Source organism: Schistocerca nitens, chromosome 4 (genome assembly GCF_023898315.1).
Source record: "Schistocerca nitens isolate TAMUIC-IGC-003100 chromosome 4, iqSchNite1.1, whole genome shotgun sequence".
Classification (NCBI taxonomy): domain Eukaryota; kingdom Metazoa; phylum Arthropoda; class Insecta; order Orthoptera; family Acrididae; genus Schistocerca; species Schistocerca nitens.
In genome coordinates this window covers 563,860,980-563,873,428 of record NC_064617.1, presented here as the reverse complement: position 1 = coordinate 563,873,428, position 12,449 = coordinate 563,860,980, and the positions used below count along the sequence as shown (strand labels likewise).

Sequence of the window (12,449 nt, the reverse complement as noted above, 5' to 3'; positions counted from 1 at the left end):
GATGCTGCGGGTCCAGACGCTTGTTGCAGTGCAGTACTAAGCACTACCGTCGTACCCTTACAGGCAAGTAATGGTTAACTCTTTCTTATGTTACACGTGGTCTGCCCTGTCCTAGTCTGCGGGGTACAGTTTCTGTCTCTATAAACTGAGGCGTCATCCGAGAAACAACAGAACGATCCACTTTAAGTCATCGGGCCACATGAGTTTGCGACTCTCCTTCTTCCATTCTTCGTATGGTCCTCCACAGCATAGAGTCTGTAGACGTCTTCTCTGTGCCATACTGTGCCGTCTGTGACTATGTGGGGCTACCTAGCAAACGCTATCCCGCTTGACAGATGCCCTGACGTCATTGTTGGCGTAGTTATCCGTTGATCGGAATGCCATCTTCTGTGCAGAACACGATCGTAACGACGTCTTTTGACAGCTTGTATGATTATATCGTGAATTATACACAGCACGGGGAAATAGTGGTTTGTTGCTTTAATTTTGGACACCAGTGTAATTCGAACTTGTGTTCCGTATCGTATGACATCGTTGTCGACGGGACGTTAAGGCAGGTACACACGTGAGTAACAAGTGTCGTGCAAACACCACCGAGAGTCAGCTGTCAGAGAGTGGTGCAAGATACCAGGTAGTCGCGACGCGCTGTGAATTTCGTGTAGAGGGCTACCTCCATTTCTCGAGAGCTGTTCGCCGTAGCTCTCAGGCAAGAAAAACTACACCGGCATTCTAGGGACAGCTGAAACTACTCGGAAAACGCTGAGCGGCCATTTTACGCCCTAGATCTATGTCGCATTTCACAGTTTGTACACTACCACATTTTGGTATTATATTTTGCCATAGTCGTATACAAATCAAATAAAAGAATCCACTAAACTGCGTGTTTTGAGCCAGACTATGTGGCCGTGACGTGTTTCTGAGCGAGGAAATCGCGCTTTTTAGCTTCTAAACGAACTTCACGAGCAGTCACCCTATTTCAAGTGTTCTAGACTTAAACAGTGCTACGCAGCCAATAATATATAAAAACATCGTAGACATAATATATAGAATTAACAGACTAAAATAAAAACTGTCAATGAAGAGACTCTATCCCACTGTAATATGAAAATACAAATGAAAGACTATTGCACTAGCCATTGCGTCACATGAACACAGCAGCGACCTGCTTTATAACCGTGGACCGGCACTACCGAGACATTAGAAACTACTGTCGCAATGGAGACGCACTGCGAGCGAATGTCAGCGACGTGTCGGCGAAAAAATAACGAACAAAGCTGCCGGGAAGTGGACACAGGACAAAGTTGCGTACTTAATTAGTTTGTACTAGGAAAGGCCAGCCTTATGAAATGTACGGTTACTGAACTACAGGCACTGGGATAAGAAGTAAAGTTTGTTGGCTGAAATTTAACATAACATCCACAATTCAACGAATCAGGCAAAGTTTTTTTATAACGTAGATTAATTTATACAAAGAAAGAATCAAGTTTTGTTTGAAAGTAATCGTATTCAAACTCGGAAAACTGCCATTTAACTTCAAGTAACTCAGCTGTCTTCGTAAATTTATATGACATGCTATTTATTGATTATATCAGTTTGTTAGGTGTTGAAGACCAGACGTTAAGGAACTTACGAATGGTTCCATAAGTCAATCCAAATAAAAAAGTTCAAATACATGTATCATCCGTATTTGCCTTTTGAACTTCTACAGGTACCAGGAAGAAATTGTAATTCTGTTTGATCGTTTTACGGTGTGTTCATAAATTTTACTTTTTGGCTGTGTAATTACAATTGATTGAACCACGATTTTCGTGCCGTAAGCGTTTCGCCTTTATTGTTTGCAATGCAAAAAATGGTTCAAATGGCTCTGAGCACTATGGGACTCAACTGCTGAGGTCATTAGTCCCCTAGAACTTAGAACTAGTTAAACCTAACTAACCTAAGGACATCACAAACATCCATGCCCGAGGCAGGATTCGAACCTGCGACCGGAGCGGTCTTGCGGTTCCAGACTGCAGCGCCTTTAACCGCACGGCCACTTCGGCCGGCCGTTTGCAATGCATCTTCAGTGGCAGTTTTCGTGGTTGTTCTATATGTTGTGTGTTTTCATGTGGCAGTCGTAAGAGGAAGAACAGTATCAAAAATGGAACGAAAACACAACATGTAGAACAACATCCAAGGAACCTGTCACTGAAGATACCCAACACAGAATAAAGGCGAAAGGCGTATGGCACAAAAATTGTGTTTCATTCAGTTGTAATTAGCCGGTCCAAAAGTAAAAATTATCACCATCCCGTGTTACACGCAATTGAGGACGCGACAGGACTACAAAAGTTGACGATTTTATTTCATCATAATCGTTACTTTACCTCATATTAAAGATAATAGCTGATGCTAGAAATATTAGGGTTTCAAGAAGTCTGTCTTTAACACTAATGGGTTTACGGATAGAGGTATCTAGATTGGTAATTTTAGGTCCAACTATAAAGAGCATTTCGACCATCTCCATCGCTATCATTCTCGTAAAATTTCGATATTGCGCACTTTCTATCACAAGCTCTACAATGAGATTCTTACACGCTCCGAAATCATCCCGTACATAATCCGCTCTCTTATCCCACACGAAGAAGGTCGTTTAAGTTTTTTCTTTGCCACACTTGTGATAAAAGTGCAGCTGCAGCCCGACGCTCTGCCATCGCAGCATGGTCATTCACTCACAGAACTACAACAGAAAAATCTCGCGGACAGTGATCTGACAGACATTTCCATCCCGCTGTATGTAAACGGTTTCTGAATCTGCTCTCGCAACGCTCTCAGACACTTACAGCAAGTACTCCCGAGGAACTAGCAAACTATCAGCGGAAGTTCGCCCTTCGTGTAAACAATTCTGCTAGTACTGAAACTTCCTGGCAGGTCCGAGATTCGAACTCGGGACGTTTGCCTTTCGCAGGCAAGTGACCTACCGACTGAGCTACCCAAGTACGACTCACAACCTGTCTTTACAGTTCCAATTCTGACAGTACCTCGTCTCCTACCCTGCAAACTTGACAGAAGCTCTCCTGCGAACCTTACAGAACCAGCACTCCTGGAAGAAAGGATACTGCGGAGACATGGCTTAGCTACAGCCTGGGGGATGTTTCCACAGGAGAGCTTGTGTGAAGCTTGGGAGGTAGAAGACGAGGTACTGGCAGAATTGGAGCTCTGAGGACGGGTCGTGAGCCGTGAGCCGTGCGTGTTTAGCTCGGTCGGTAGACCACTTGCCCGCGAAAGGCAAAGGTTACGAGCTCGAGTCTCGGTCCGGCACACAATCAGCCAGGAAGTTTCATACGAGGAGCTGCCGGAGTTGGCGGCCATGTGTGCGTGAAGTGTGCTCGCTTGTGAGTATGCGTGGTAGGTGTTTCTCTTTTGCATCTACATCTACATCCATACTCCGCAAGCCACCTGACGGTGTGTGGCGGAGGGTACCCTGAGTACCTCTATCGGTTCTCCCTTCTATTCCAGTCTCGTATTGTTCGTGGAAAGAAGGATTGTCGGTATGCTTCTGTGTGGGCTCTAATCTCTCTGATTTTATCCTCATGGTCTCTTCGCGAGATATACGTAGGAGGGAGCAATATACTGCTTGACTCTTCGGTGAAGGTATGTTCTCGAAACTTTAACAAAAGCCCGTACCGAACTACTGAGCGTCTCTCCTGCAGAGTCTTCCACTGGAGTTTATCTATCATCTCCGTAACGGTTTCGCGATTACTAAATGATCCTGTAACGAAGCGTGCTGCTCTCCGTTGGATCTTCTCTATCTCTTCTATCAACCCTATCTGGTACGGATCCCACACTGCTGAGCAGTATTCAAGCGGTGGGCGAACAAGCGTACTGTAACCTACTTCCTTTGTTTTCGGATTGCATTTCCTTAGGATTCTTCCGATGAATCTCAGTCTGGCATCTGCTTTACCGACGATCAACTTTATATGATCATTCCATTTTAAATCACTTCTAATGCGTACTCCCAGATAATTTATAGAATTAACTGCTTCCAGTTGCTGACCTGCTATTTTGTAGCTAAATGATAAGGGATCTATCTTTCTATGTATTCGCAGCACATTACAGTTGTCTACATTGAGATTCAATTGCCATTCCCTGCACCATGCGTCAATTCGCTGCAGATCCTCCTGCATTTCAGTACAATTTTCCATTGTTGCAACCTCTCGATACACCATAGCATCATCTGCAAAAAGCCTCAGTGCACTTCCGATGTCATCCACTAGGTCATTTATGTATATTGTGAATAGCAACGGTCCTATGACACTCCCCTGCGGCACACCTGAAATCACTCTTACTTCGGAAGACTTCTCTCCATTGAGAATGACATGCTGCGTTCTGTTATCTACGAACTCCTCAATCCAATCACACAATTGGTCTGATAGTCCATATGCTCATACTTTTTCTGAGGAAGGCTGTGGCTGAAGCCTTTGTGTGCCTGTCAGCGACTTAACGAGTAGCCTTTACGGTAAGTAGCGATCTACCTTTTCCTACACCGTTGATATTCTCTTTTATTTTCAGTTTTACGGAGGATCCGAGAGAAACGAAAACTGGGCAGAGTGACGGTGGGCAGGCAGCGGGTGAGTCAGCTGCGGCCGGCGGCTGCCAGGTGAGGAGGCCGCAGAAATAGCGCTTGCGAAGGTCAGTGTGCGGCCGCATTCCGGGCGCGCGGGTCACGCCACGGGACCGCCGTGCTGACACCCCGCCCTCTATACGCCCGTGCGGCGCTTCCTTACTCGTCGGTTGTCATCCGCGACCGCCGTTCCAAGGAGTCGCAGTATACGAGGTGGCAGTTGATAACGGAGTCACAGAGGACGTTTGGAAAAAAGAAATTAAAGTACAGGGTGTCTCGAAAGGTACGCTACAACTTCAACGCGTAGCTCCCAAACTAATTAAGATACTCGCGCAAATTTGTAATCGAATAGCGTGCCAACTGAGTATCGGTTCTGTTGTGCGGGTGAATCCGTTATATGCTGTCAGAAAGGTCACGGAGCGTAGTAAACGACGGAAAATCATCGACTGACACAGAAGTGATATTCGTCGTTCCCCAAGGAAGTCCCTAATCAATCCAAGCGATTTAGGTGACAATCTGAGCAGCCCACTTGCATGGTTTTGGGTTGATGCCGTCATTTTCCGTGTAGCACAGTAATCAGAACATCAAAACCAATTGCAGAAATGACTTCGACACGATAACTCTATGGTATGAAAAGCAATAATTGTCTCTGAATAAGGAAAAGTTTCAGATCATCCACACGAGTACGAAAAGAAATTCTTTAAATTTCGATTGCTCGATAAATCACACAAATTTGTCCAACTACAGTCAATACCTAGGAATTACAATTACGAACAGCTTAAATTGGATCGATCACATATATAATTTTGTGGGGAAGGCAAACCAAAGACTGCATTTTATTGGCAGCACATTTAGAATACACAACTAAAGAGACTGCCTACACTACGCTCCTTCGTCCTCAGCTGGAGTGTTGCTGTGTAGTAGGGGATCCTTACCAGATAGGATTGACGGAGGTTATCGAGACAGTCCAAAGAAGCGCAGCTCGTTTTGTATTATTATCGCGAAACAGAGGAGAAAGTGTCACGGGTATGATAATTGATTCGTGTTGGGTGTCAACAAAACAAAGGCGTTTTTCGTTGCGGTGAGATCTTTTCATGACGTTTCAGTCACCAACTTTCTCCTCTGAATGTGAAAATACATGGTGAGGTAGGAGGAAAGGTACATGCTTTCATGGGTAATAGTATTAGAGGTAACGAAAAAAAAATACTTCTTATGGACATAAGCCCTAACCCCAATGGTTTCCGAGATAGAATACATTTAATATTACTTCTGCAGTTTTTTTAATAACTTCAAACCGCACCCTTCAGTGAAAACATTGTGCACTATAAAATTAAACTACACTACATTTTCTACAGAAAAGTTTCCATTCTTTTTTTCTCTAAGACTAATAGTTTACGCGAAGAGAGCGCGAGAACAGTGAATAATCTAGCGTGACTTACATATGTTGTAGGAAATTGGAAATTTGTGGTAAGGTTTTATGGGACCAAAACTCCTGAGGTCATCGGTTCCTAAGCCTACACACTACTTAACCTAACTTAAACTAACCTACGCTATGGACAACACACACACACCCATGCCCGAGGGAGGATTCGAACCTCTGGCGGGAGGGGCCGCGCAATCCGTGCATGACGCCTTAAACTCCACGCTACTCCGCGCGGTCTGTGTGTTTGTTTTCTCAGTGTCTCAGTGGTACAAATGATTACATAGAAACCGCATTGGAGTAAAGAGTGTCACTAGGTAACAACGCCTCCTAATTTGCATCAACAACGTACTGCATGCTCTCAAAAAAGATCAAGTTTTCTGATGAGGTTAGTCTCTCGAGTACTCTATGTCAAGTATTTTTTAGAAAAAAGTGCCCCATATTTTTACAAGAGAGTAGTACTGATAACAACTAGAAAAAGTCCTGTAAATATATCTCCAGAAAGAAATACCATTTCAGATAAGAATTAAATAGAAATTTACATATCTCAGCTGCGTATTGGCAACGGGGACAGGTGAAAATTTGAGTCGCACCGGGACTCGAACCCAGACGCTCCGCTTCTCATAAACGGTGTCTTAACCGCCTCCATCCGAGCACTCCTACTGCCCAGGTCCAATTCCCATGTGTCGCACACTACATTTGTAGTGTCCTTGTCCATTATCCGCTATCTGTTCGCAGCTATTCAGCTGAATTTCTCAAGAGTTCGGAAGAGTGAATGCAGCCGCACACAAGATGGTAACGCGCCGTCAAGACGAATATATGTCTGTTTTGTTATGTGTTTCAATATGTACATTTCAGATAAGGATAATGGTACTCGCGTCGATAATGTTCAGTTCTCAGTTACTCAGGATATTCTTCTATTGCATCTACCACTATAACAACAGTGGATAGATAGAAACATCGAGTAATCATTGAAGCAAGGTAATCATTGAAGCAAGACATGAGGCTCGGTTTAGTGTCAATGTATGGATAGCACATTTACAAGGCAGTACACTTTTCCAGATACTTTGACAGGTGTTGTTTATCAATAATTTTTATGCACGAAAAATAACAGGGGCCCGCTTGAGAACGTCAACCCCTTAGCAAGACAGTGGATGTGGTTTGTACGTGACGAGGTAGTATTCTGTTTCCTACACCTCGCACGACAGTAATTAATTCAAACGTTTACTGATGTTTAGATCGGTAGAGGCATTCCAGTAGCATGACTTTGCCCTTCACCTTGTCTTAACCTTATGCACTCCTGGTATTATGGAGACAAACTTATTTGTGCATACCAAGCCCACCAACAAAGTTACAGGGGCATCCCATCTGACTTATGTGACTTAATACAGCCCCGGTGTCCAAACAACTTAGTAATTCTTTGAGTAACCATATGGAATACCTCCTATAATGCCACCGGACATTTAGATATTACAGAAGGGAATAACTCATATTGCAACAAGCTTATGTTTCTGAACATATGTTTATTTTTTTCATGTTTGACCAATATTACCTCCTGTAAAAATATAAAAAATTGATTTTTGCACACCACGTAAAGTGTAAATAACGTTTACGTTCTTGGGTTAGTATCAGCACAGGTCCTGTACTGGAGACAAATGTGAGAAGTTTAGTGCTTCGCTGGTAAAATGCAGAGCTTCAATCTTTCCTTATATCCTCTGTACACGACGTTTTATTCTTTTACAGTAAGTCTTCCTTCCCACCATAAACAGCTTGTTTTTCGAGATTACAGCGGCATTATAATCTTTTCCCTGGTGCCCATAACCTACCTGCAGTAGCGTTCCGTGCAAGCCCAGCAGCTTGCAGGGTATACGGAATGTCATGTCGTATCTGCCGGATGTGTACCGTCTGCTGTCACGCGGCCCGTTTTCCGTCAACTGCTTCGGTTTACACGCTGGTGTGTAAAGCAGGCGCTCCGTATCACACAGCAATGCAACTGATAGCTCAACAGAAACTCAGGGAAAGACAAACGAAACTCAGATGAGAAATAGTGAACTTTATAAAAACGCTCATCTTGCCTTAGCGACCGCGCAATGCAAACACAATTACAAAATTGCTACGATGGCGTTTTTCTTATATACAAGATAACAAAATATCAAAATAAACAAAAATTACTCATAGAATTGAGATTATAGCGTATTATCCCTCTGGGCAAGTACCCTGCATTCTTAAATGAAACGTACGTTCAGGCTTACTGCTACATTAGACTAGATACACACAACATTGCTGTTGAAAATGTCGATGCGATGACAGATCTCAACAATAACAACGACGTTATTAGGTGATATTAAAGAACGTAGAGATTTTGTACAGCGGAAAGTGAGAACCTTATTCCGTGAACTAAATTACAACGGACGCTTCTTTTTTGTTATTTCGGCCTCAGTGAAGTTAGTTGACAGCTTCCTGCAGCGCAAGATATAACATTCAAAGTCTCTGTGATTCGATCCGCGTTCTTCTATGGCAACTTTATGCAGGATGAGTCCGGAGGGAATGTACATATTTCGAGTTTGAGGAGTGGTAGTATTGCTGATTCTGAACAAAAACTTCAAATGAAGATATCCCCGTTTCTTATCCGTATCCGACTTACAGCTGTTTGAAAATCACAGGCGTTAGTCGCGTGTCCTCCACCAGCACTCACATGCGAATACAACCAATGCGACTTTAGGATACGCAGTACTGTCTTTGCTTATCAATTCGGTGCGCATTTCACTTGCTCACTGATTAGCGACGAGTCGGTGGAGTCATTTCCTGGACACCAATGTCACGCCTTCTTACTCCATTAGATCACTGTTTACGGGCTTGGCTTAAGAGCGCAGTCTACAAGCATATGGTCAAGTAAAGGAGGTTTCGATCCGGGACCGCTCGCCTCCCCGAATGAGCTCAGGTCAGCAGCACAGCGGCTGCCTACAAGAGCTGCAAAATGCATTGCAGTTGATGATCGACTTCTACAACATTTTCTGTGTAGAAATGTGCACCATTTGACAAATCATTACATCACAATGTTCTGTTTACTATCACCTGCATTTATTATGTTTCCCACTGCTTTCATTACTTTCCTCGGAAACAGTTGAGAACAGTACATCATTATGTTCATATGACTTTTTTTTTATTCAGAGTCAACCCTCAAAGCAGGTACCTTTCCTCCTGACTCACCCTGTATTTCTAATAGCAGTACCGCATAGACCACATAATCAACGAGGCGATAAGCCCTGACCTACCTTCTTCAGTCGCAACGCCACTGCTCTCTTATGCTTCATTAATTCAGAGGATTTTTTTTTTCTGAGGAAATGCGTTAACACGTTCCACCGAATGCGCTGCACTTTTAAATGCTGGGCTGAAAAGTAATATGTTGTGCTACGAAAAATATTTATATTGTTCGGAAGTCTTCCTGCTTAGGAAACCGCTGCCGCACAAAATACAGCCCTCTTCACGCTGTTCATCCCAGACATAGGTGGAGGAGGTGGCACGAATACACACGTTCCTACAAACACCAGCTTCCGTTTGGGGCGAAATAAAAAATAGTCGTAAGTGTCAGCATACACTAAACTGACAAAAGTCATGGGACAGCGATATGCACGTATACAGATGGTGGTAGTATCGCGTAGACAAGGTATAAAAAGGCAGTGCATTGGCAGATCTGTCATTTATGCTCAGATGATTGATATGGAAAGGTTTGCGTGGTGACTAAGGCTACACGACGTGAATTAACAGGCTTCCAACGCGGAATGGTAGCTGGAGCTAGACGCATAGGACTTTCCATTTCGGAAATCGTTAGGGAATTCAGAATTTTGAGATCCACAGTGTCAAGAGTGTGGCGGGAATACAAAATTTCAGGCATTAACTCTCACCACGGACAAGGCAGTGGCCGACGGCCTTCACTTAACGCCCGAGAGCAACGGCGTTTGGGTAGGGTTGCCAATGCTAACAGACAAGCAACACCGCGTGAAATATCCGCAGAAACCAATATGGGGCTCACGAAGACAGTAACTGCTAGGACAGTGCGGCGAAATCCGGCGTTAATGGGCTATGACAGCAACCTACCAACGCGAGTGCGTTCGCTATCAGCACATCGCCTACAGTGCTTCTCCTGGGCTCGTGACCATATCGGTTGGACCACAGACGACTGGAAAACCATAACCTGGTCAGATGAGACCCGTTTTATGTCGGTAAGACCTGATAACAGGGTTCGACAGCGGCGCAGACCCCACGGCCGTGGACCCATGTTGTTAACAAGGCACTGTGCAAGTTTGTGGTGGCTCCATAATGATGTGGGTTGTGTTTACATTGATAAATGGCTAGAAATGGTTATGTTCGATTACTTTGAGACCATTTACAGCCATTCACGGAATCCATGCTCCCAGACAATGATGTAACTTTTTTGGATGACAAAGCGCCATGTCACCTGATAGCGATTCGCTAGAAGAACGTCCTGGACAATTCAAAATCTTGCACGGGGGACACTTTCACAACAATGGAAGGCTACAGGGCATGGCTGAGTATTTCTGTAGGGGACTTCCAACGATTTGTTGAATCCATGCCACGTCGAGTTGCTGCAGTACGCCGGTCAAGAGCAGGTCCGACACGATATTTAGAGAAATCCCGTGATTTTTGTCACTTCACCGTAAGAGGACAATAGGACACCGCAGAAGCGTGGGCTGACCACCTGCGTCAGAGGATCAACCGGCACCACCACTCCGGAGCGGTCGTTCTCTGGCGCGCAGGCAGCTCGCTGCCGACTGGTCTGGTGGGGGAGGGGCTACACAGCAGAGCACACAATGCGGCGACTCACCGCCACGTAGAACTTGACGAAGAGCCCCTGGGGCTCGGCGACAGCCATGGCGACGTGAGCACGGGCGGGCGGCGCGCTGCCTACTGCCGCCTCTGCTGCTGCCGCTGCCGCCGCTGCTGCTCCTATCTTCTGCGGCCCTTGAGCCGTATTTATAACCCGCGCGGCCTCCGCCGCCGTCCTCCTACATCGACAACCGTTCACAGCCATGCTGCCTCAACCGCTCTCACGTTCGCCTGCGTCCGAGCACGTGTATCACCACCAAACAATCTAGTACTTGCAGGAAACGGATCAACGTAGAAGAGTAGTTCTCACTGTTTACACCAAGTTTATGTCCACCGTTTCCTTGGTCGACCTACGTCGCTCTTTCTTTCAGTTGTAGTTCACGATTCTCATCGGTAATCTTTGGCTTTTTATTCTATTCACACGTCGTTTCCATTTCTCTTTGAAATTGTTATTTCGTCATTGATTGCAAGCACGTTGGCCGTTCAATAAGTAATGTAGCGCATTTTCTTTTTCTGGGCTAATTTTGGTTGTAAAAACACGGACTTCGTTTGTTGTGGGACATCGTGGAATATTCCCGGTTCAGCCCCTGCAGTTTCATGAATTTCCAATAGGCGGCGGGGCTATATTTAACCTTCAAAATGGTGTCAGCAACGGAGGTGCGTTCCAGGCAGAGAGCTGTCACTGAGTTTCTTTTGGCGGAAAACCAGAGCATTGCATATATTCGTAGGCGCTTGCGGAATGTCTACGCTACGGAGACCTGGTAGTGAACAAAAGCACGGCGAGTCGTTAGAGGAGGCGTCTGCCGTAACGCAAAAAGGTCGCGCAAATCTGTCAGATCTCCCGTGTGCCGGCCGGCTGCCCACAGCCGTGACTCCCGCAATGTGTTCGTCGCTCAAAAATGCAAACGAGCTTCTCCGTGACAACGCAAGGCCTCACATAAATCTGTGCACCCGAGAGGTACTCAAAACTTCGCTGGGCTGTTGTTCCTCATCCAGACTGCAGCCCGGATCTCGCAGCTTCCGGCTTCAATCTGTTTGGCCCAGTGAAGGAGGCACTCCGCGGGAAGCGGTACTCGGATTATGGGAAGGTTATTGATGCAGCAAGACGTTGGGTCAGATGTCGGCCACTAGTGTGGTACCATGCGGGCATACAGGTCGCGTCAGTAAGGTGACGTAAGGCCGTCACAATGAACGGAGATTATATTAAAAAATAGGGTTTTACAGCGAAAAGAGTGGGAAATAAAACGGTGTATTGGAACCCTGAATAAAACCAACCCGCTTTCAGCAAAAAATTTGTTGCATTACTTATTGAGGCCCCCCACGTACATTCAGCTCATTTCGAACATCTTCATTAAATCTCGTCTTTTACAGCCGTTTAATCTCCCCAAGAATCTCTTCTCTGCTGCTTTTACTTTGGTGTCACATTTCTTTTTATTTTGCCAACTCTTCCTGCCACACAACTATAATGATATAGAAGTAGTTTTCTAAGATTTATTTTTTGTCTTTTCGTGTTTTTTAGTTAACGGATCCGTTTACTGTTGCACATATCGCTTGAAATGTGTGCAGCTTTTCATCTAC

The 12,449-nt window shown here is 45.0% G+C and overlaps 1 protein-coding gene across 1 annotated transcript in view; it reads right to left on the bottom strand.

Annotated features, from left to right (window-relative positions):
• LOC126252429 (uncharacterized) overlaps nt 1-10,930 on the bottom strand; it is a 615,381-nt gene extending 604,451 nt beyond the window's left edge. The window contains exon 1 of the mRNA XM_049953320.1: nt 10,870-10,930. Within this exon, the coding sequence (XP_049809277.1) occupies nt 10,870-10,917 (48 nt within the window). The 5' untranslated portion in view covers nt 10,918-10,930. The remainder of the gene's footprint in view (nt 1-10,869) is intronic.
• Nucleotides 10,931-12,449: the final 1,519 nt, after the last annotated feature.